Source organism: Nanorana parkeri, unplaced genomic scaffold (genome assembly GCF_000935625.1).
Source record: "Nanorana parkeri isolate BGI_ZX_2015 unplaced genomic scaffold, ASM93562v1 scaffold726, whole genome shotgun sequence".
Classification (NCBI taxonomy): Eukaryota; Metazoa; Chordata; class Amphibia; order Anura; family Dicroglossidae; genus Nanorana; species Nanorana parkeri.
Window position 1 is genome coordinate 1,320,932 of NW_017306994.1, and position 21,340 is coordinate 1,342,271.

Below are 21,340 nucleotides of genomic sequence, written 5' to 3' on the forward strand. Positions count from 1 at the left end.
CAAATGCTGAAAGGCATTTGTTTTTGTAAAGATTGTATGGCAATATGGACAACCTAAGAACTTGATGTAAAATTCTATCCTAGCTCAACTGGCTGCTCTAGTTGTACAGGGGCAGATCGGAGGAGTTTGCGTCGGGTAGTGAGGACGGCTGAATGAATTTTGGGCTCTTCACTACCTGACTTGAGAAACGCCTATTCAGAAAGACTTTTAAAACTGGCTTTAAAGATCAGGAATGACTTTACACACCCTGGGAATCATTTGTTCACATTGCTTCCTTTTGGTAAATTGCATAAAATATTGACACACGGGAAAGGTTGGGAATTTGGGTGGTTTATTTTTGCTTTATAACCCGCCGGGGGTGGAATAGTGATATTTTATAAAGGTATTTTAAGTTGTTGTGAAAATTGTATATTTTTAGTATACTATATATTATCTTGTTGGGTTTTAGTAAAACTAGGTTACAGAATTTTATGCTGCTTAGGAGTGGTGCCAAACTGTATTTTGCTGCATCTTGCATGCAATGACAAATAAAGTATCTTATCTTACCAGTTTTGAGAATTAAAACCATGATGTGGCTGTAAACTATGCAAGGTCCTGCTAAGAAAGATAAGGTTGGGGTTTTTTGCTTGAGCTACAGAGGCTATTGTGCCTCCTCTCACATTGTACTTTCTCCCTCTTTGTTTCTGCTCTTGTGAAGTGTTAGCTAGCCAGGGCAAAAATAAGGTAAATAAACACAATGTTTAAATGTAATGCTTTGGGAGAACAGCTTATAGCTGGGATAGGCAACTTAAAGTGTACTGTAAGTGTAATGTGAACGTGTGAATGGAAACATTTGGAAAAGGTTGCTAACCCCTGGTTTACAGGGTGATTGTCATGTGTGCAACAAAATCTGGGTGTGGCTTAATTAGTAAGGGGTGTGACTTTACACACCATAAAAAAATGTTCAGCAGACATAGAAAATTGTGCAGCACACTTATTGAAAAAGAACAGATGCCAAGAATCACTTTCAGGTTTCAAGAAGAAGTAGTATCTTGTTGTGCCAATGCAGCCATAATAACAGATACTGAGAATTACAGTAGATCAGCATGTTGCAAGAAAAGTGCTACTTTGCAGCATCCATACATACATAATAATACATACAGAAGGTCATGGCCTGAAATTGCTTCCTGCTATGGCTGACATAAAAAGAACAATGTAAGTGTTCACATTACAATTGGTGCTGCTTGAGTAATAGCAATAAAAACTGGGAATGCAATGTATATAGGCTATAGAATATTTGTATATGGATATTTTATATATGTGTGCTAAGTACTTAGGTTTGCCACTTCTTTCTTGATCCAAACAGCAATTTCAGCACTCTTCTTCTGTGTGGAGTTCAAACGCAGGCACTCTTCTCCTGCTGCTCCTTTTCACTGGAAATAGAGTTTCTGTAAACGTTATAGGAAAAATGATGACCCGGCTTATTCAGCTCCAAAAAACGGACACCTAGCACTTCATACACTGTGTGAGATAATAGTGAGTGATAATGCAGGGTATTTATAAATTCTTCTTTCATTCCTCTAGCTCAGTTTTTCATTCCCAGCATGTACACATGTATACAGTAAGCATTTACATGTGTACACGTGTAAATTAGTTTGAAATACTGACAACCGATGCAGAATTTTCTACTTTGTTTTAATGTAGTTGTACATGTGCTTATAATATACACTGCCTGTCCAAAAAATAGTCACCATCTGGATTTAGCTAAGCAAATATGTAAGAGCTTTTGGAGTTGCTTCAGTTAGTCAGGTTTCCGCAACGTAATGCACCCAAAAAATGAGGTCAGCTTGACAATGCCAGGATTCATTGGGCTCATTTTGTGAAAGAGTGGTTCAGGGAGCATGAGACATAATTTTCACATATGGATTGACCACCACAGAGTCCAGACCTTTACCTCATTGAGAATTTTTGGGATGTGCTGGAGAAGACTTTACACAGTGGTCCGACTCTCCCATAATCACTTCAAGATCTTGGTGAAAAATTATTGCAACTCTGGACGGAATTAAATGTGAAATTGCATAAGTTTATCAAAACAAGGCCATGGCAAATGCGTGCCATAATTAAAGCTAAAGGTGGTCCAACGAAATATTAGAGTGTGTGAAAATTTTTTGTCCATGTGCATGAGCCCATTATGTGACAACTGATGCTACTACTGAGCCACAGAGAACCAAAAGGCAAAGGGTTCCTGGGTTCAATTCCAGAAGAAGCTCCCTGCAATGTAAGAAATATCCAGGAGATGAGCTAGGAGCTGTGGGGACGGGTGGGGCTAAGTCATGTGTCTCCCAAAAATATCAGCATTGGCTAGAAGTAGCTTAAAGAGGAACTGCACCCCACCTGGATAAATTAAACTGTCTGCAAATGGGTGAGACATGATGGGGGAAAGAAGCAGAGAAGATGAAGTTCATTTAGTGGGTGAAGGTCCACTTTAATGTAAATAAGCATTGGTTTCGTTCATAAACATTTCAATAGATGCAAGTTTGTAGGGCGAGTTTAGAAAAGAAAAGTAAAGATTTTATTATAAAAGGCAAAACTTCCTTTCAGATGATTATCAGAAACTTGTATACGTAAGGCCCACCAGTGTTGCTTCCACGAGAAACTTCTAGGAGTAAAAATGCTGAGCTATAAATCCACATAAGCCCACAGATACTCTGTCATTGTAGCCATATGCTGGAGCTGACAGATTGCCAGTCCAGGCACACAACACATCAAACATTGGCAGGCTCTGTACTTATTAAAGAACATTTTCTAGAAAAACAACCCGTATTCATACACCATAATACTAGAAGTCACAATTTTAACTGTAGGTCTCGTAAAATAAGTTGAGACTGTCAGTTTAGCTAGAAATCCCCTTTAAATATATACAAATTAATATTACTGTTAGAATCCCTCGCTGATTACCTCTATGAATTTCTGTACTGCCCTCATATTGCCTTAGCAATAAAAGAAACATTAAGCCGTAAATTTTATGTGAGGCTGTTAGGACCCCACAGAGGCTGATTGTGATGCTCGCTCCTGTACAAGTGGTCAGAGTGTACAGCTGGCTAGTGTAGCTTCCCCTGTAGCAGGCCTACAGGTACTTGGTTGACCCTAGGACTTATTACACTATGCTATACTCTCTGGTCAGGTAGCACAAGAGACTGAGCAAGGGCAGAACAAGAGTTCCTGTGATCTAGGAAGATACAGAAATACACAGAGGATGGTGGGACAGGTGGAGAGTAATCAGACAGACATAGAAAGAGGTCGGTCCAGATGACGGGTAAGAGGCATTGTCAGTAAACAGGCAAGGCAAGATTCAAGAACAATACTAGCAGCTAGTTAGGGACATGAAGAAACCTTTCAAAAGCACGGATGCAGGGCCAGTGAGGTATAAATAAGGTGCCAGCTTACACAGGGCCAATGGGAGGCAGGGAGGGAGGAGAATACTGCAGGCATTGCTAAGCAAGAGAATGCTTAAAGTCAAGATTGCAGATGGGGCCATGTTGCCAGGCAGAAGTAGCTACATGGCCTGGGCAATAGGATGCTGAGCGGAACAGCTGCTTGAGTCAGCTTGAGAAGCGCAGGAAGAAGCTGAATAGTGTTGGACCGAACAAGGTCAGCCCATCTGTGATTCGCTCTCTTAAAAATGTATGTATATCTAAAACCTTTTTTTAAGTTTTATCTAAATCCTGCTAGGGAGATTCCCCTCATTGGCAGTTGTCATTAAAATATTTGTCCCAATTTGAAGATCTCCCTTCATCTTTTGCTCAAATGACAACTCTAAAATGTAGAATTTCCTCTTATTTTCTGTCTTGGTGACAGTGGTTACCAGGACAGATAGGGGGATGAATCTCCCCAACAGGGATACAAACCACTGTGGCAGGGGGTATAACCCTTCTTTCACTCCATCCAAATAGTGTCTTTACATACACCTTTAAAGCTCATTCAATGGTAATATAGCAAATCGATGCAGAAGATGTCAGAAAGCCCGGAATATGACTGAAAGTGAGTCTTATTTCCTGGCAGCATCAAATGAAGACAGATGTACTTGATCTCACACAAGAGTAACATGTGTACTTTCATAGAGAGACAGAACCATATGTCTGCACGGCTTTTATTACTCAGTGCAGGATGCTGCAAGTCAGTCTGCATATCCCACTTTCATCTATTCATTGCCCTGTCTTTCCAATTAGAAATCATTGCCTGAATCAGCATCACTTGGCTCAACACAGAGCCAAATACGTAATTTAATAGTAATTACTGGTGCAAAATTATCTTTTATCTGAAAAAAAATTCTCATGCGTTTGACTGTTGGTACAGTGTTAGCCTGATAAATGCTTTGGAGATGCAGGTCATGTAACAAATCACATTGCACTAAAAGAATCTCGGTACAGAATCACTGTACAATAATAATTACTGTTAGCCTTTTATTGCTCTTTTATATTTATGCTTATCTATTGTTAATAATTAAAAAAAGTAAGATGCATTTCTAGTGTTATGCACCTTAATTGGTGTATGATCCTAAAGTTTCTACCCATCTCGTATTTTGCCGACCCAAACTGTCACACATCTGCTCTATTGATCAGGAAGTGAGTGAACACATACCGTCACTCGCTCACTTCCCGATGAACTCCCTGCAGAGAGTGGTAACTGTCAGTCACCGCTCCCCACAGGGATCCCCCCCCTCCCCTGTCCGATCCTCCAGCACTGACTTGAGGAACGGACAGGGGAGGGGGCGAGCACAGCTGGCTCTGCCTCTAAATAGGCAGAGTCCACTGTCAATCAGCCAGCTGGGTGGATCTCTGCAGTATTGTTGGGATCTGTCCCAGCTGCGGTGCTCTCAGTATACAGCAAGCTATAGCTCGCTACATACTGAGCTTTGGGTTATGGGAGGAAATTACTATATGTTCTCCCGTGACCCTTAAGAGAACTATGGGACAAAAAGGTTACTCCATAGTTCTCTTTTAAGGTCTGAGACTTTTTGCTGTGCTTGGTTCACAGTAATCTATCTTCAAGAATTCTAAGAGTTGAAAGAAAGTTTGTAGGAGAATATAAATGCAGCACACAGATTCAATTTTTCACACATTTCTCCTAACTTGGGGTGATACAGGCAGAGAGGAGGGCACAGAGTGTGGAAAAATGTACAGGCTGAAAAAAGTGATTGGCAGAAGGATGGACAAAAACAGAGAACAACATGCAGCAACAGGGTTCTTAATAAGCTTGATTTTTTAAATTTTTTTTTGTAAAAGCAGATATTTTAGTACATCTGGGTGTAAGTCAGCAGATGAATAAAAAGAGAATCTAAAATAAAATTTAATTTTTAGTTGATAAATTCCTTAGTGGGTACCTAATCTTGAGGATGGTCCTCAAGGGTTACCTTGGCCTTAAAAATTGGAAATCACTGTACTAATGGAGAACATCTGTTTTAATGATAGCTTTCCTCTAATTACTGGAACTCTGATTGTATAGACTTGTATATATTTTAAGACCATAACCTTTTGTTCCATCTCATTAGTTTCCTAGCCTCCTAAGCCATAGCATTTAGTATTCTGAACCTGTTCTCTGTCTGCGATCCTTATCTTTCTCTTTCCAATAGGCTCAGTGTTGTAATGTCCTTACACAGACTCTAAATGACTATCAGCTCCTAATCTCTCTATATCAGATCAGCAATGATTATGCTTGATCTGTTGGGACAACCCTCCTCCTCTCTCTCACACTACATATTTATGTGTTCACTTCAATATGTTTGCTGCTCATCTCAGAAATGCAGCATGTCAGACCCTCACAGTAAAACACTCATCACTTATCATCGTTATCCAACATTGTGTCACACGGATCTTACTTTCTATTGATTTCATCTAGGATTGACATTAACTGCATTGTTAACCTTTGTAAAGATGAGGGGCAAGGCTTGTATCATCTTGACTGGATGGTTTTATAGCTTCATAACTCTTGACCTAGCTTCAGGGAGCATTAGGGGGCACCTGCCCTGTATCCACAGGCTGTACTGGAGGGTTGTATCCTCTTTCTTTGTGTTATACAAATTCACTGAAGATAGCTACGGTTAAAAAATGGACAAAGACTTCTTTTCATGTTACTATTTAGAGATTACAGTGCTAAACATGGTTGTAGAAAAAGTCTGAAGGCAATAGAATCTAGGACAGCCTAGATCTTTCTAACTAGTCCCAAAACTATTCCTTTTTTTTTTAGGTATGCTTTAAAATCTAAACAGCTTTGATAATTTGTATGCCTCATGAATGCAAGTGGTTACCCTATGTATGTAATTTGATTACTATAGATAGGATAGATAGTCCTTGGTCATCCTCATTACCTGCAAGAAAGGAACTGAGTTGCCCTCTCACACCTTCATGCACCTATGACAAAAAAAATAAAGAAGATGCATGGAAAGCTGGAATTGAAGGTTGGAAACGTTGGATAAATGGTTGTTGGTGGCCATACTTTCCTTTGAAGATTGATGGATGTCTCTTTGCAGCATGCATGCATTGAAATATTTGGCCACTGATCTCTGTGGGGTTGATTTACTAAAGGCATACAGGCTGCCCACTTTGCAAGGCAAGGGAATTTTCCCTTAGCTTAGTGTATGCGGTGAAGCTCTGCTGATTTCCAAAAAAAAATTGGTTTTTTTTTCTTGCACACGATTGGGTATATTTTGCAAAGTAATTTTCACCACATTCACTAAGATAAGGGGAAATTCCCCTGAAGAGTGAACATTCCTTGCCAAAGTGAACATTTGCCTTTAGTAAACCAATCCCTGTGACAACATTAGCCTTGAATATTGACATCCTACTTCTTGTCTAAAGTAAGGGGAAGGATGGGCACCAAATGTTGTACAGGACTGCTTAAGGACTCACATAACGAGTCAAAACAACCAATCAACCATTTTTCCACACAAAAATATTTTACAGTTATGCTTGCAGAAGACATGATGTCTCTAGAAACAGATATTTTATTATTATTAATAGATGCCAAAGAACAACACAGTGAACAGAGGATCCAACATATGGCCATGGCTTGCTTCATTAAAAAAATTCTCGTTATTTTGATCTCCACTGTTTATTTTTCTTCATTGGGGACATATTTCTTTAATTGTTGTGTTAATTTTCTTATGTCTAATTGACAAAAGATCCAGATGGACTAAATCTTCTTGGTCTCAGTATGTATTAGGAAGAGCCATGGACCATTTATTTGTCTATTAACACTATAAACGGTTGAGGAACTTCATCTGTAGGCATAAAACCAGCATTTAAACTATCAGCTGCCAGTCATTACGATGCTGTCAACAGCCATTTTAGGGGCGATGATTTTCAGTGGTGTTCTATTACACAGCCCAAATAAAGCTGTTTAACATTTTTGAAATCTCAACATTGAATACAAAATATTTTTGAATCAGTATACTCAACTACTAGAGCATTTTTTGTGCATTAGTACATTACAATTGCCATGTAAATGGCTGTTATTTATAGACCTCTCTAAACAAAAAAAGAAATTGGTTATAAAATAAATGTTTTAACATGGTCACTTATCCCATGGGCGATTATATGGGCTTATTCAATAAATAATGGCAAACCTCAAAATAATGATATCCAGTACACAGTAATTTATTGCAACCAATTGACAATCACCTGCATGGCCACAGGTGTGTAAAATCAAGCACCTAGGCATGTAGACTGCTTCTACAAACATTTGTGAAAAAATGGGTCACTCTCAGAAGCTCAGTAAATTTAAGTGTGGTACCGTTATAGGTTGCCAGCTGTGCAATAAGTCCATCCGTGAAATTTTATTTGCTACTAAATATTCCATGGTCAAATGTTAGTATTAATATAACAAAGTGGAAGCAACTGGGAACAACAGCAACTTAGCCATGAAGTGGTAGGCCATGTAATATGACAGAGTGGGGTCAGCACATGCTGAAGCGCACAGTGCGCAGGAGTCGCCAACTGTCTGCAGAGTCAATAGCTAAAGACCTCCAGACTTTGTGTGGCCTTCAGATTGGCACAACAACAGTGCGTAGAGAAATTCATGGAATGGGTTTCCATGACCGAGCAGCTGCATCCAAGCCTTACACCAAGTGCAATGCAAAACATTGGATGCAGTGGTGTAAAGCATGTCACCACTGGACTGTAGAGCAGTGGAGGCGTGTTCTCTGGAGTGACGAATCGTGCTTCTCTGTCTGGCAATCCACTGGACATGTCTGGGTTTGTCGGTTGCCAGGAGAATGGGACTTGCCTGACTGCATTGTGCCAAGTGTAAAGTTTGGTGGAGGGGGGGGATTATGGTGTGGTGCTGTTTTCAGGGGTTGGGCTCGGCCCCTTAGTTCCAGTGAAGGGAACTCTTAAGGCATCAGCATACCAAGACATTTTGGACAATTTCATGCTCCCAACTCTGTGGGAACAGTTTGGGGATGGCCCCTTCCTGTTCCAACATGACTGTGCACCAGTGCACAAAGCAAGGTCCATAAAGACATGGAAGAGCGAGTTTGAGGTGGTGGGACTTGACTGGCCTGCTCAGAGTCCTGACCTCAACCCGATAGAACACCTTTGGGGTGAATTAGAGCGGAGACTGTGAGCCAGGCCTTCTCATCCAACATCAGTACCTGACCTCACAAATGTGCTTCTGGAAGAATGGTCAATCATTCCCGTAGACACACTCCAAAATTTGTGGACAGCCTTCCCAGAGGAGTTGAAGCGTTTATAGCTGCAAAGGGTGGGCCAACTCAATATTGAACCCTACAGACTAAGACTGGGATGCCATTAAAGTTAATGTGCGTATAAAGGCAGGCGTCCCAATACTTTTGGCAATAAAGTGTGTATATTTATATTTAAATTTTTATTTTTTTTATTTTTTTCCTCATGACATCATTGAGAAGGGTCATACCCTGAGTCAGATAATGTTTCAGGTTCTGGAGAGGAGAGAAAGCTTTAAGCAACAAGATCAGCTTCTTTCAAACTTTACACCAAATCAAGTAAAACTAGGACTTTAAAGTAGAACTCTAGGGAAAAATCTTAATCCTCGCAGGGGGCTGCTGCAGGGGTTAAGTGCTTGTTTGTGTCTAAGTTAAAAAAAAAGTTATGTTCATCTGAACCTCGGATCTGGCCGGCTGTGACAGCACTACCCCCAGCCAGTGTATAGAATGTGATGACTCAAGGATCCTTAGACCGCTGGAGTGGAGGGAGAGCTAGGTGGAAGGGACCAGTCTAAAAGCCAGTCGTCCCCAAGGATCAGGTGAGTATAATTTATTTTAACCCAAATAAGCAAAAGCGCACTGGAAGGGTAGCCCCACTGCAGGGGTTAAAAAAGTGTCCCAGTGTACTGCTTTAACATACATCTATTTTACATAGTTACATAGTATTTGAGGCTGAATAAAGACACGGGTCCATCAAGTTCAACCTATTGTGTGTATGTTTTGGATTCTGCATGTGTATGTGTGTGTACGAGTCCCTGTGTGATCTTATTTTTTAAGGGTACCTGTACCTCTGTATGTTACAGTCTCTGAGGAAATTGTCTAAATGCATTTTGAATGATTCAACACTCTCAGCTGATACCACTGCTTGTGGCAGAGAGTTCCAGACCCTAACCATTCTAACTGAAAAGAAGCCCCTTCGCCCCTTGTGCTTAAATCTTTTCTCCACCAATTTTAGGTGGTGGCCTCTTTATAAAAAACAAATTTAAACAGGTTTTTATGAATAATTATGCAATTTTTTATGGCTTTCTATTTCAATATTTTTTTCATGTTTAGTAAAGCTGAACAGTTTTCCAGCCACATTACAAAATGAGGAGTTATTCACTCTAGAGTAATTTATTCAACCAGAGAAAATGTAGAGGGCTAAGCATCCCACTTTTATGGTTTTCAAGGAGGAAGGAGCACTGACCTTGGGGAAGTGAGGATTTACTTGCATCTTTGGTACAGCCACACAAATGTTTTTGCTGATTGGAGCGAACAATCCCCACTGCATGTACCCACCTGTGAAAAAGGGAATTTAGAAAGACAGTGCTAAATCCATATATGGATAACTATATGCTGTATATAAACTGCAGCATTTTCCTTTAAGCCTATGGTGTCTTAATAACATTCTCTCAGGGGTAGGGGGCTCACGGGAATTGAGTTAAATGACAATGAACATCATTCAAACCACAAGAGTACTGGTGCTGGATTGCAAAGTGGTGAGACTGGGGAGACAATGTCTGAGATAGGGTGAGTACTCCAACAAGAGCTGTTTTTTAATTTGATTTAAAAAAAATACTGGGCAATGGATTTAAAAATAATTATATAAAGCTGATATCAGCCTCCAAAAATGAGGGATTGGGTTGTAGAGGGGAGTAGGACATAATAGCAGCACATTTTTAGCTTTATCAAATATAATTTGACATTTCAGGTGTGCTGACAAGGGTAGCTCCACTACAGTGGTGAAGGGCTAACATGAATAGGAGAGCTAGGTGGAAGGGACCAGTCTAAAAGCCAGTCGTCCCCAAGGATCAGGTGAGTATAATTTATTTTAACCCAAATAAGCAAAAGCGCACTGGAAGGGTAGCCCCACTGCAGGGGTTAAAAAAGTGTCCCAGTGTACTGCTTTAACATACATCTATTTTACATAGTTACATAGTATTTGAGGCTGAATAAAGACACGGGTCCATCAAGTTCAACCTATTGTGTGTATGTTTTGGATTCTGCATGTGTATGTGTGTGTACGAGTCCCTGTGTGATCTTATTTTTTAAGGGTACCTGTACCTCTGTATGTTACAGTCTCTGAGGAAATTGTCTAAATGCATTTTGAATGATTCAACACTCTCAGCTGATACCACTGCTTGTGGCAGAGAGTTCCAGACCCTAACCATTCTAACTGAAAAGAAGCCCCTTCGCCCCTTGTGCTTAAATCTTTTCTCCACCAATTTTAGGTGGTGGCCTCTTTATAAAAAACAAATTTAAACAGGTTTTTATGAATAATTATGCAATTTTTTATGGCTTTCTATTTCAATATTTTTTTCATGTTTAGTAAAGCTGAACAGTTTTCCAGCCACATTACAAAATGAGGAGTTATTCACTCTAGAGTAATTTATTCAACCAGAGAAAATGTAGAGGGCTAAGCATCCCACTTTTATGGTTTTCAAGGAGGAAGGAGCACTGACCTTGGGGAAGTGAGGATTTACTTGCATCTTTGGTACAGCCACACAAATGTTTTTGCTGATTGGAGCGAACAATCCCCACTGCATGTACCCACCTGTGAAAAAGGGAATTTAGAAAGACAGTGCTAAATCCATATATGGATAACTATATGCTGTATATAAACTGCAGCATTTTCCTTTAAGCCTATGGTGTCTTAATAACATTCTCTCAGGGGTAGGGGGCTCACGGGAATTGAGTTAAATGACAATGAACATCATTCAAACCACAAGAGTACTGGTGCTGGATTGCAAAGTGGTGAGACTGGGGAGACAATGTCTGAGATAGGGTGAGTACTCCAACAAGAGCTGTTTTTTAATTTGATTTAAAAAAAATACTGGGCAATGGATTTAAAAATAATTATATAAAGCTGATATCAGCCTCCAAAAATGAGGGATTGGGTTGTAGAGGGGAGTAGGACATAATAGCAGCACATTTTTAGCTTTATCAAATATAATTTGACATTTCAGGTGTGCTGACAAGGGTAGCTCCACTACAGTGGTGAAGGGCTAACATGAATGTGTAAAGTGTTGAGCTATTCTATGTCAAAGGTTGTCAAGAGCTCATAATGTGGAGAGACATTACTACTTTATTTTCTAAACACTCTATTTGCCTTGGATTAGAAGAGAGCTGCTTTTTGTTTTGCCAGGATATTATTATTTCCAGGGCTAGTGAGCCTCTCACTCTCGAGCACCTCTTAACAGTAGTAAATACTGTTGCGCTGCGCAAACTGTTGGCGCTATATAAATCCTGTATAATAATAATAAATAGTGTGCTGCTTGTATTACAGGAATGAACGTAAATTGTGTTTTTGAGTCTCTGATCATTAAGAAATCTATGACAGCCTCTGTCTGTACTGTCTGTACATATTCCTATTTCTCTGAAAGTTGTTATTTTGCTTTAACAGGAGGCATTTTTGAATTTCTGGAAGGACCCACAGGACAGTTTGTAAGCGCAGAAGAACAAGCATTCAGATTTGCAGCAAACATCATCAACAGAAACAGAACATTATTACCAAACACAACCTTAACCTACGATATTCAAAGAATCAACCTCTACGACAGCTTTGAAGCTAATCGAAAAGGTCCGTATAATGCTCCAGAACAGAGTCTTTTTTAAAAGGGGAACTCCAGTCTGCCTAATACAGTGTTAAAGTATGCATACTCTATGTTAGCTGTTTCGCTGTCAAAATATAGTTCCACTTGACTACTCACAGGATGCATGTTATCATATGTGAATTACACACCCTTAGCACACTACCTGGCAAGATGAGTAACACATCACAATTGGCAGATCTGCAGCTTCATTTGTCACCAACCTGTTTAATGTACTTTGAAAGAGTATCATCATGCTGCTGGGATCCTCCCTATGCTGTCCTACAGCAATGTTGAATTGGCAATACTGTACGAGGCCATAAAGCTACACTTATATACAGCGCACAATCTCCCACTCTAACCATGGATATAACATAGACTTTTGCACAATAAGCAAGCCCCACATGCCTCTGGCTCAGCTCATCATAGCTCAAATGGCACCACGGTAGCTGTTCCAACAACTATCCTTAGAATTAATCGAACCCTATGAACAGTGCTCTTAAAATGTATGCAGACATCTGACTGTTTTTTCAATACAAAGTGCCAGCTACAATGGGAGCCAAACATTTATTTTTAGGGAAGGTTCAATGAACATGAGGTGTGCATATAGTTTTAGCCATATTAGTCTGCAAAGTGTAAGTCATGTACCCGAAACCAATATTATCTAAGTAAATCAGAAATAAAATGTCATATCAGCACCTTTCTATAGCACCAGCTTTTTCTGTTAGTGCCACCATGAGTGAAAAGTATGACCTTAAAAGTAGAATTATGGGCTCCCATTATATGGGCTCCCAAGCCTCAGAAATACCTGTTGATCCTGCCAGTGAAGTCCACCTCATGTTGCTTCCTGTGATGGTGGGACAATGCTGCTGCACTGCTACTGTATTTAAAGCAGTGTTGTCACTCATGTAGGTTGTGGGTGCTCGCACTACAGATGTTGCAGGAGACATGGCTGACGGCATTATCACTGCTGATTTACAAGCCTGTATTTTGTCAAACAGCAGCTTGCCATATTTAGCCCTGCCCACTGCTTTCTGGATTGGCAGAAATGGCTGTGCTGCTGAAACCCTCCCACTGTAGGCTTTAGTGACTGGGAAGGGAAGTGTGTGAGACACAGATAAAAAAGGATTTGGCTGACTCAAGGAAGGTATTTTTTTTATGTTTTAATTTACATGGCTCAAGCATTACATAGCATCTGGATTTGAGATCTGTTTAGGCTTTCATGCACTGTAACTAGGAAGTTAGCACTTTGGCTATCCCGTTTCTGCCCCTTCCACCTCAAGACCAGTTATTACCAATTTCACCAATACAATAAAAATCCTTTAGCACATTCTGCCTGCAACCATCCCTATTAATCCAGCTACAACAGAGTGTATTTCTTCTGGTTCCAGTGATTTTATTAATTATCACATATCTGTTGCATGGTAAGAAACTTTCCTTTCATATTATGATGTAGAAAAAAATCACTCATAAGTTTGTTTGAAGCGATGAACATTAGTATTAAACTGTCCCTATACCTAGGAAATATGTTAATCCCCGATTCCCCTACTGCTTTGTACCCCAAAATAATGAAAAGCATTTTAACCTCCCTGGCGGCATGATTATGCAGGATTTTAGCATCCCAAAGCGGTACATTGTTTTAGAATACCGTCAGGGAGGTTAATGCTGATCCACTGGAACATGATTCCACTGTGCCACTGGTTACCTCTGGGTTTGAACTGCAGTGGTGGAGCAGGATCTGTGTGATGGTTTACCCATGCTACAGACAGTCAATGCCTCTGCCTTACACAAGCTGAGACCTAGCTATACTAGAGACGTAGTGGGCCCGTGAGACCTGGAGGGTGTCAACTTCAACTACCAGGTAAGTACGTTTTTGGGGTAGGCCGCAGCAAAGGTCTGTTGCCTTTTTGAAATATCACTGCTATGCTACAGGCAAGTTATTTGGTTTGAAAATATTGCATGATCCACAAACAAAACATTACAACAGTTTCTCAAATGAATAGCCATAATGCTCATGTAAAAACAAAATGTGAATAAGATAAAACAGATTTAAATAACTAGTTAGTTTTGTTTAGTTATAAACCAGCAGATATTTTTAAGGAAGCAGGCAACATGTACTTGCCTTGCCAACAGAAAAAGCTCCAAGAACTTGGCACCAGCTGTCATTTTTTACAGGGTTATTCACAAAAGGGTAAAGAGTTTGGAGACAGCAGAAAAAGTGAACAATCTCGGATAGAGCTGATAGCTGATTTGGAAAAATTCTCCAATTCATCTTACTTTGCAGTTCAGCTATTTTGTCCTAGATTGTTTACTTCTCCTGCCTTCTCCAAACTCTTCACCCTTTTGTGAATAACCCTGTTAGTCAAACTTGTTACCTGGCTCCTGGAATTTGTCCTAGCTTAACTCACTTTCATGGATTTCCACAGTACCTTAAAAATATATTGTTATGCGACTTTCCTTGCTGTGAGAAAATATTTTCAGGAATTTAGCATGAGTTTTCATTCCTGGGGTCAAGTGAAAAGCTGTAGATGATTTGTGTTATAGGTCAAACATTGGTCATGCTGTTATCCTTACGGATTTACTTCTGTGCCTCCTTGTATACAACGAAGATGTGCTCAATGGTTTGATTATTACCTACTTGTCTCGACAGTTTTCAGACAATTTATGAACTCAGTGCTCATTGTGGCCAGCGCTAAACCGATAAAAATTGATCTTTTTTTTCCTTTGACTGAAATTGCCCTTAACTGACCTTAGTAAATTATATGTGTAAGCTGTGTTTACCTTATTGTAAAGTGTTACAGCTGGGATTGTGTATGTATTCCCTACCTATCATACACATTGGGTATGTCTCCCCTCTGAAAAAGGCTTCATTTAGTGGTTGTACAGAATCAAGCTTTCAGAAAATTAAAAATTACAACAATTTTTCCTATAATCTTTTGAGTAAGACCGTTTTCATCCAAACAATACATTTAGGCAAGGCTAGCATATTGAGAACTCAATACACAGTGTAAATTCCAAAAATACCCAGGAAAAATTAATCAGGTTACAGTTGACAATACCTCCATTTTGCCTTTCCTCTGGACTACCCCCCCCTAAGTTGGTGAGAGATCTCAAATTCATCCATCCAATCTATTATAAATCATGAAACTGATGATGGTTAATGTTATACACAGACATGAATAGGCAAAAATTCTGCTGATGGAATTTGTGCATGTTCTCTGCATTGTGTAAAACATCCACAAACATTTCTGTTTGGTTTATTATGTAATCTGTCCTGAACAATATGTCTGTTATTAGAACGCATTGGTGAACTAAGGACCTGTGTCAATGGGCTTTGAGATTGTGATGGTGGCATCAGTTTGAGATGTTTCTGGGGAGAATTTATCAAAACTGGAGAAGGCAAAATCTGGAGCAGTTGTCTATAGTAACCAATCAACGTCTATCTTCAGTTTATTCAGTTAAGGTTTGAAAATGAACAAGAGCCCATAGACACAGGCCCTAATATAGCTGTAAGTATTTGAGTAGCAAATGTATATTTTGTAAGAAACGGTAGCTAAAATGACAGGCAGTGATTGGAGTTAGAGAAAAAATAATTGTCAGCTTAGTAGCTTAAACGTACAAATCACTGGAGTTGACAATTCATCTGCATTTAACACTGAATAAATGTAACAGTTTACAGATTTAACCACCTCCGGGCCGGCCGTAGTAAAAAGACGGATGAGACGTGACCCGATCTTTTATATTTTACCAAAAAACTGGGTAATAATAAATGTTTCCTAACATAATGTAAAAAAAAAAATGTTCATGTAATTTTTCCTAATTATAATAAAAAATAAAAACCCCAGTGGTGTTTAAACACCACCAAAAGAAAGCTCTATCTGTCCCCAAAAAATGGTACAAAATTAATTTCAGTACAGCGTTGCATGACGGAATAAACGTCAGTCAAAGTACTGCAGCGCTGAATACTGAAAAATGGCCTGGCCAGGAAGGGGGGTGTAAACACCTGGTCTTGAAGTGGTTAACAAGCAAACAGTCTATTTACAACTCTACAAAGGATTGTTTTCTTCCACAGTCAGTAGATCACATATATATCCATATATATCAGCGCATTTTATGGGGCTTATTAAATAAAAATGCTCTTAATAGAGCTCTTTAATTGGCAGGCCTTCCAACACTTGTTGCTTTAGCTATATGTTAACAACCACTCCATCGCTTTGCCACATACCCACTGACTAAAAGAAAAATCATGTCTTGGTTGTGATGGTAAACCTTCCTTGAGAGTAAATCTTCCATATTTCACTAAGCACTCAGTTTCAGAGCCTATTCCTTCCAGACATACCCCTTATGGCTATACACACACACACACACACACACACATTTAACCAGTTGACATCCGCGGTGTTAAACCCCCTTCCCATCCAGGCCATTTTTCAGTATTCAGCGCTGCGGTACTTTAACTGACATTTATTCCGTCATGCAGCGCTGTACTGAAATGAATTTTATACCCTTTTTTGGGGACAGATAGAGCTTTCTTTTGGTGGTATTTATTCACCACTGGGGGTTTTATTTTTTTACTATATTAAGGAAAAATTACCGAAATTTAAAAAAAAAACAGTTTCCCCTATATTAAATGATACAAATTTAAATTATTACCCAATTTTTTGTTAAAATATAAAAGATGGGGTCACGTCGGGTAAAAAGACACTAAACATGTCAAGCCTTAAAATTGCGTGCGCGCGCGAAACCTCAAAAAACGATAATACCCAAAATTGGCACTAGGCGACGCTTTAAAAGCTGTGACCGCTCATCAGTTTAGTGTTATCAGTGATTGATGGCCCTAAAATGATTGCTCTCACTGCGACGTTCGCGGCGATATGTAACATGTGTAGCGCAATTGTAATTTTTGCGCGCTGGGGCACCGGACGCGTATTTACGTTTATAGGCGCGTAAACGTGGGGGTGGGGGAGTTAAACATTTTGGGGGGGTTTTTTCCCCTTTTTTTATATGTGGCTTTTATTTTATTTTATTTTTTTATGTGTTACTTTTCTTTTTTTTTATTTATATTTTTTTTTTTGCACTTATTGTTATTGCTATTATATAGGGGGATAACAACCCCCTATATAATAGCAAAGGCACACTGACAGGTCCTCTTTATGGAGATATTAGGGGTCTCTAGGACCCCTAATATCACCTATGGACCCCAAAAGAAGCTGATAAAGCAGAGATCTGCTTTATCAGCTTCTTCTCTCTCCAGATGACTGACAGGTGAATGCGGAAGTGATGTAACACACATCACTTCTGCATTCACAGCCCGGACGGGGATCAGCAAGGAGCTGATCTCCCGTCCTCCTCCTCCTGACGCCCTCGGAGCCGGTCCCGGGATCCAAGATGGGGCAGCGGATCCCGGGAATCAAGGGGGGGGGTGCCGCGAACGAGCACATATAGGCGATCGGCGGGCTATGGACCCGCCGGTCGCCTATATGTGAAACACCCGGTAACGGGTGTGTGCATTGAGCGGGTCTTTTCTGCCCGTGCGTGCCCGCTAGGGGGCGCGCGCGAGCAGATGCTGCAGTGCCGTCCGTCCGTTTTTTTACTACGGGCGGACGGCAAGAGGTTAAGGAAAGACACAACCAAGGCACAAGCTACCATTGGATTTAATAACAAATGTTATAGTCATGGGTGCTGACAAAAATGAATTAATTCATGCAGGGTTGTAACAAAAAGTACATTCATATTAACGGCAATAGCTGGTGACAATGATTTGTTACTGCAATTGTAATTGGAGATAATGGAGTCTTTTACATTTCATTTTTTTTCTCAGGGTTTTATATTCCATTTCCTCAGTTCTTATTTTTCTTTCTACATTTTTTAATGTACAAAAAGACTGGTGTGATTGAAACCCCAGCACTCACAATATAGGACCCCTTGGCTATAAGGCTAAAAGCTAGCAGGCCTCCACCATGTTACTATACCATATAACTTAACAGAAATTATACCCTTTAGTAACTTTTCTGTATGTTTTGTAATGTTATAGAAAGCATCAGATCCTGCCACTGGCAATTGCTAATATACAGGTGGGCATTCCCATGGCAGGAGGGCCATTAATATTGATATTAGTCTCTACACCCTTCAGTCTCAGGTAGGGGATTTTTCTTAAAATGGGACCCTCAAAAGAGAGTGTCTGTCTCATGAGTACTAGGCTGCAAGCTACCAGAAACAATCACGGGTGTGGAAATAAATAGGGGTTGTACCACCCCCTTTCCCTTTTCATTCCTTTTGAGGAGAAGTAAGTAGATATTCTCTGCCATTCATAATTCATAATTAAATTACTCAGTAAGACATTTTGTAATTAAACAGTGTAGAGGACTTCCAATTTACTGAAATATTTATGAATGACAGTACGCAAACCTATCAAGTTTACCAGCATTATATATGAATAAATCTCTATAATATTCAGAAATTCCTTGGAAGACCATGATCCCCAAAAGATAGCTTTGCACAATTTTTAGAGATCTCATGCAAGGTGTAAAAAACAGACGAGATTCTTGAATTCATTTTAACACTTTTTTTATGAAAGAGAACACGAAAGAGGAAATGGGTACATTTTTAAATAAGCACCATGCCAATATACATGCCTACATGCACCATAAATGGTGCTGAGGGTAGCATTGTGTTTCATTCACTGATCAGGGAAAAGCAACTTTCCCCCACTGGGAGAGGGCAGATGAGCTGCATAAAGCCCCAACCCCATTCCTGTACCACATCCTTGTGAATCAGTGATGCGAAAGATTCAAGTGCCCATCACTTGTTAGTCTTTTGAGCAACTCTGTTAACTCTAGTTTAAAAGTATTTACGTGCTGGTATCAACATTGCAAAAAGCCTGTATTCTTACAGTTACATATATTGTTACATAGTTGTTAAGGTTAAATAAAGACACAGGTCCATCCAGTTCAACCTTTGGGTTTTTTTTGTGTGTGTACCTGTGTGTGTTTGTTACTAAGATTCCCCGTACCCCTCTATATCTTGTGAAGTGAGAAAAGTATCTAGTTTTTGAATGATTCCATATTCTCAGCTGATACCACTGTCTGTGGAAGAGAGTTCCACAATTTTATAGCTATCACAGTAAAGAATCCTCTTCACTGTTTAAGATTAAACCTTTTCTCTTCCAGTTTCAGATGGTGGCCTCTTGTATTCTTGACTGAACTGACAGTAAACAATGTATTACTGATTATCACATCACCATTAAACAATTTGTACACTAATATCATGTCCCCTCTCAGTCTCCTCTTTTCAAGAGTGAACAAGTTTAATGCTTGCAGTCCTCTAATGTCTTTATAAGCTTTGTTGCCCTTCTCTGGACTCTCTCCAGCTCAAGGACATCCCTTCTGTGGATTGGTGACCAAAACTGAACCACATACTCAAGATGTGGCTGAACCAGTGTTTTGAACAGGGGCAGAATTATGAATTTGTCTTTAGAATACATTAACTTTTGTATACATGATAGTACCCTGCTCGCCTTATTCGCTGCTACCTGGCTTTGCATGCTATTACTAAGGTAACAGTCCACTAGGACTCCCTAATCTTTTCCACCTTTGATTCCCCCAGTGGATCATCCATTAATGAGTAGCTTGCTCTCGTATTTATAACTACAAAATGCATAACCTTACACTTCTCAATATTAAACCTCATCTGCCATGTAGATGCCCACCCCCATATTTTATCCAAATCTTCTTGTAATATTTGTATGTCTTCTGTCGAGTTTGCTACCCTAGAAATGTTAGTATCGTCAGCAAAAATTTAAATATTGCTATTAATAGCAGTCCCAATATCATTGATAAAGGTTGAACAGCCATGGCCCCAAGATGGAACCCTAGGGCAGGCCACTGTCAACTGAGGACCATTTGGAAAATGAGCCATTTATTGATACTCTCTGGACACGTTCATTTAACCAGTTCGCTATCCAAGTACACACCATTTCATCAATGCCCAAAGATTGAATCTTGTAAATTAAACGTTTATGAGGTACCCTATCACATGCTTTCACAAAATCAAGGTATTCTTGTCACTCTCCAGCCATGGTGATACAAGCCTGTATGCCTCATGTGTTTGGCTAGCAGCCTGTGGGAAGGCTGTGTAGTTTTGATCTAAAATGAATATTCTAAAAAAGGTTTAAAAAATCAACAAATCAGTTGATGCCACACAACAAGAAAGGAGTTGCTGATATCTGCTATCTTTGCCAATACAGTTAGTACCTCAGCTCAGACAAACACATTTTCTCATAGAAACATTTGTCAGGGAACTGGGATTAACTATGAATATTTTTAAGGTGATTGTAGCCATATTAGTGCACTTCAGGAGGGTTCTCTTCTTCTCAGTCCAAGTAACACAAAGGTTTACAAAATGTTTAAAGTTTGCAAAGACAACAATCTTGGAAACAACACACACACAGAGTAACAAAAGTGAGAAAGTTATTCAAATAATGAGAAGTGTGGCATATGTAATGAGAGGGGGGAGTAAGAGTCACAGGAGGGAAAATGACCATTAAACTATTTGATAATGATTTAGAAAGTTGAGGTCCACATTCAGTCCATTATCTCTTGTGTCATACTTCAAACTTTAAAACAGTGACTCTTTGTTTGTTGCAGCTTGTGACCAATTGGCCCTAGGAGTGGTTGCTATTTTTGGACCATCCCATAGTTCCTCCTCCAACGCTGTCCAGTCTATTTGCAACGCATTGGAAGTACCGCATATTCAAGTCCGATGGAAGCACCATCCTCTAGATAACAAAGACAACTTCTATGTAAACTTGTATCCAGACTATGCTTCTCTGAGCCATGCAATCTTGGACCTTGTACAATTTTTAAAGTGGAGGTCGGCCACGGTAGTTTATGATGACAGTACAGGTATGGTGCAGTTTACATTACATTACATTTACAATTTTTTACTCATTGGTGTAAGAACCAAACCAAATACTGTGTATTTTCTTTGTCCTGATTGTACACTTAATGTTTATTAATTTTGTAGTGATTTGTGTAAAACAATGCTATAGCAC

At 39.6% G+C, this 21,340-nt stretch overlaps 1 protein-coding gene across 1 annotated transcript in view; it reads left to right on the plus strand.

The window, feature by feature from the left end:
• Positions 1-21,340, plus strand: part of GRIK3 (glutamate ionotropic receptor kainate type subunit 3) — a 452,956-nt gene that overhangs the window by 226,477 nt on the left and 205,139 nt on the right. Inside the window, exons 2-3 of the mRNA XM_018564116.1 lie at positions 12,102-12,278; positions 20,934-21,191. Of these exons, the coding sequence (XP_018419618.1) occupies positions 12,102-12,278; positions 20,934-21,191 (435 nt within the window). The remainder of the gene's footprint in view (positions 1-12,101; positions 12,279-20,933; positions 21,192-21,340) is intronic.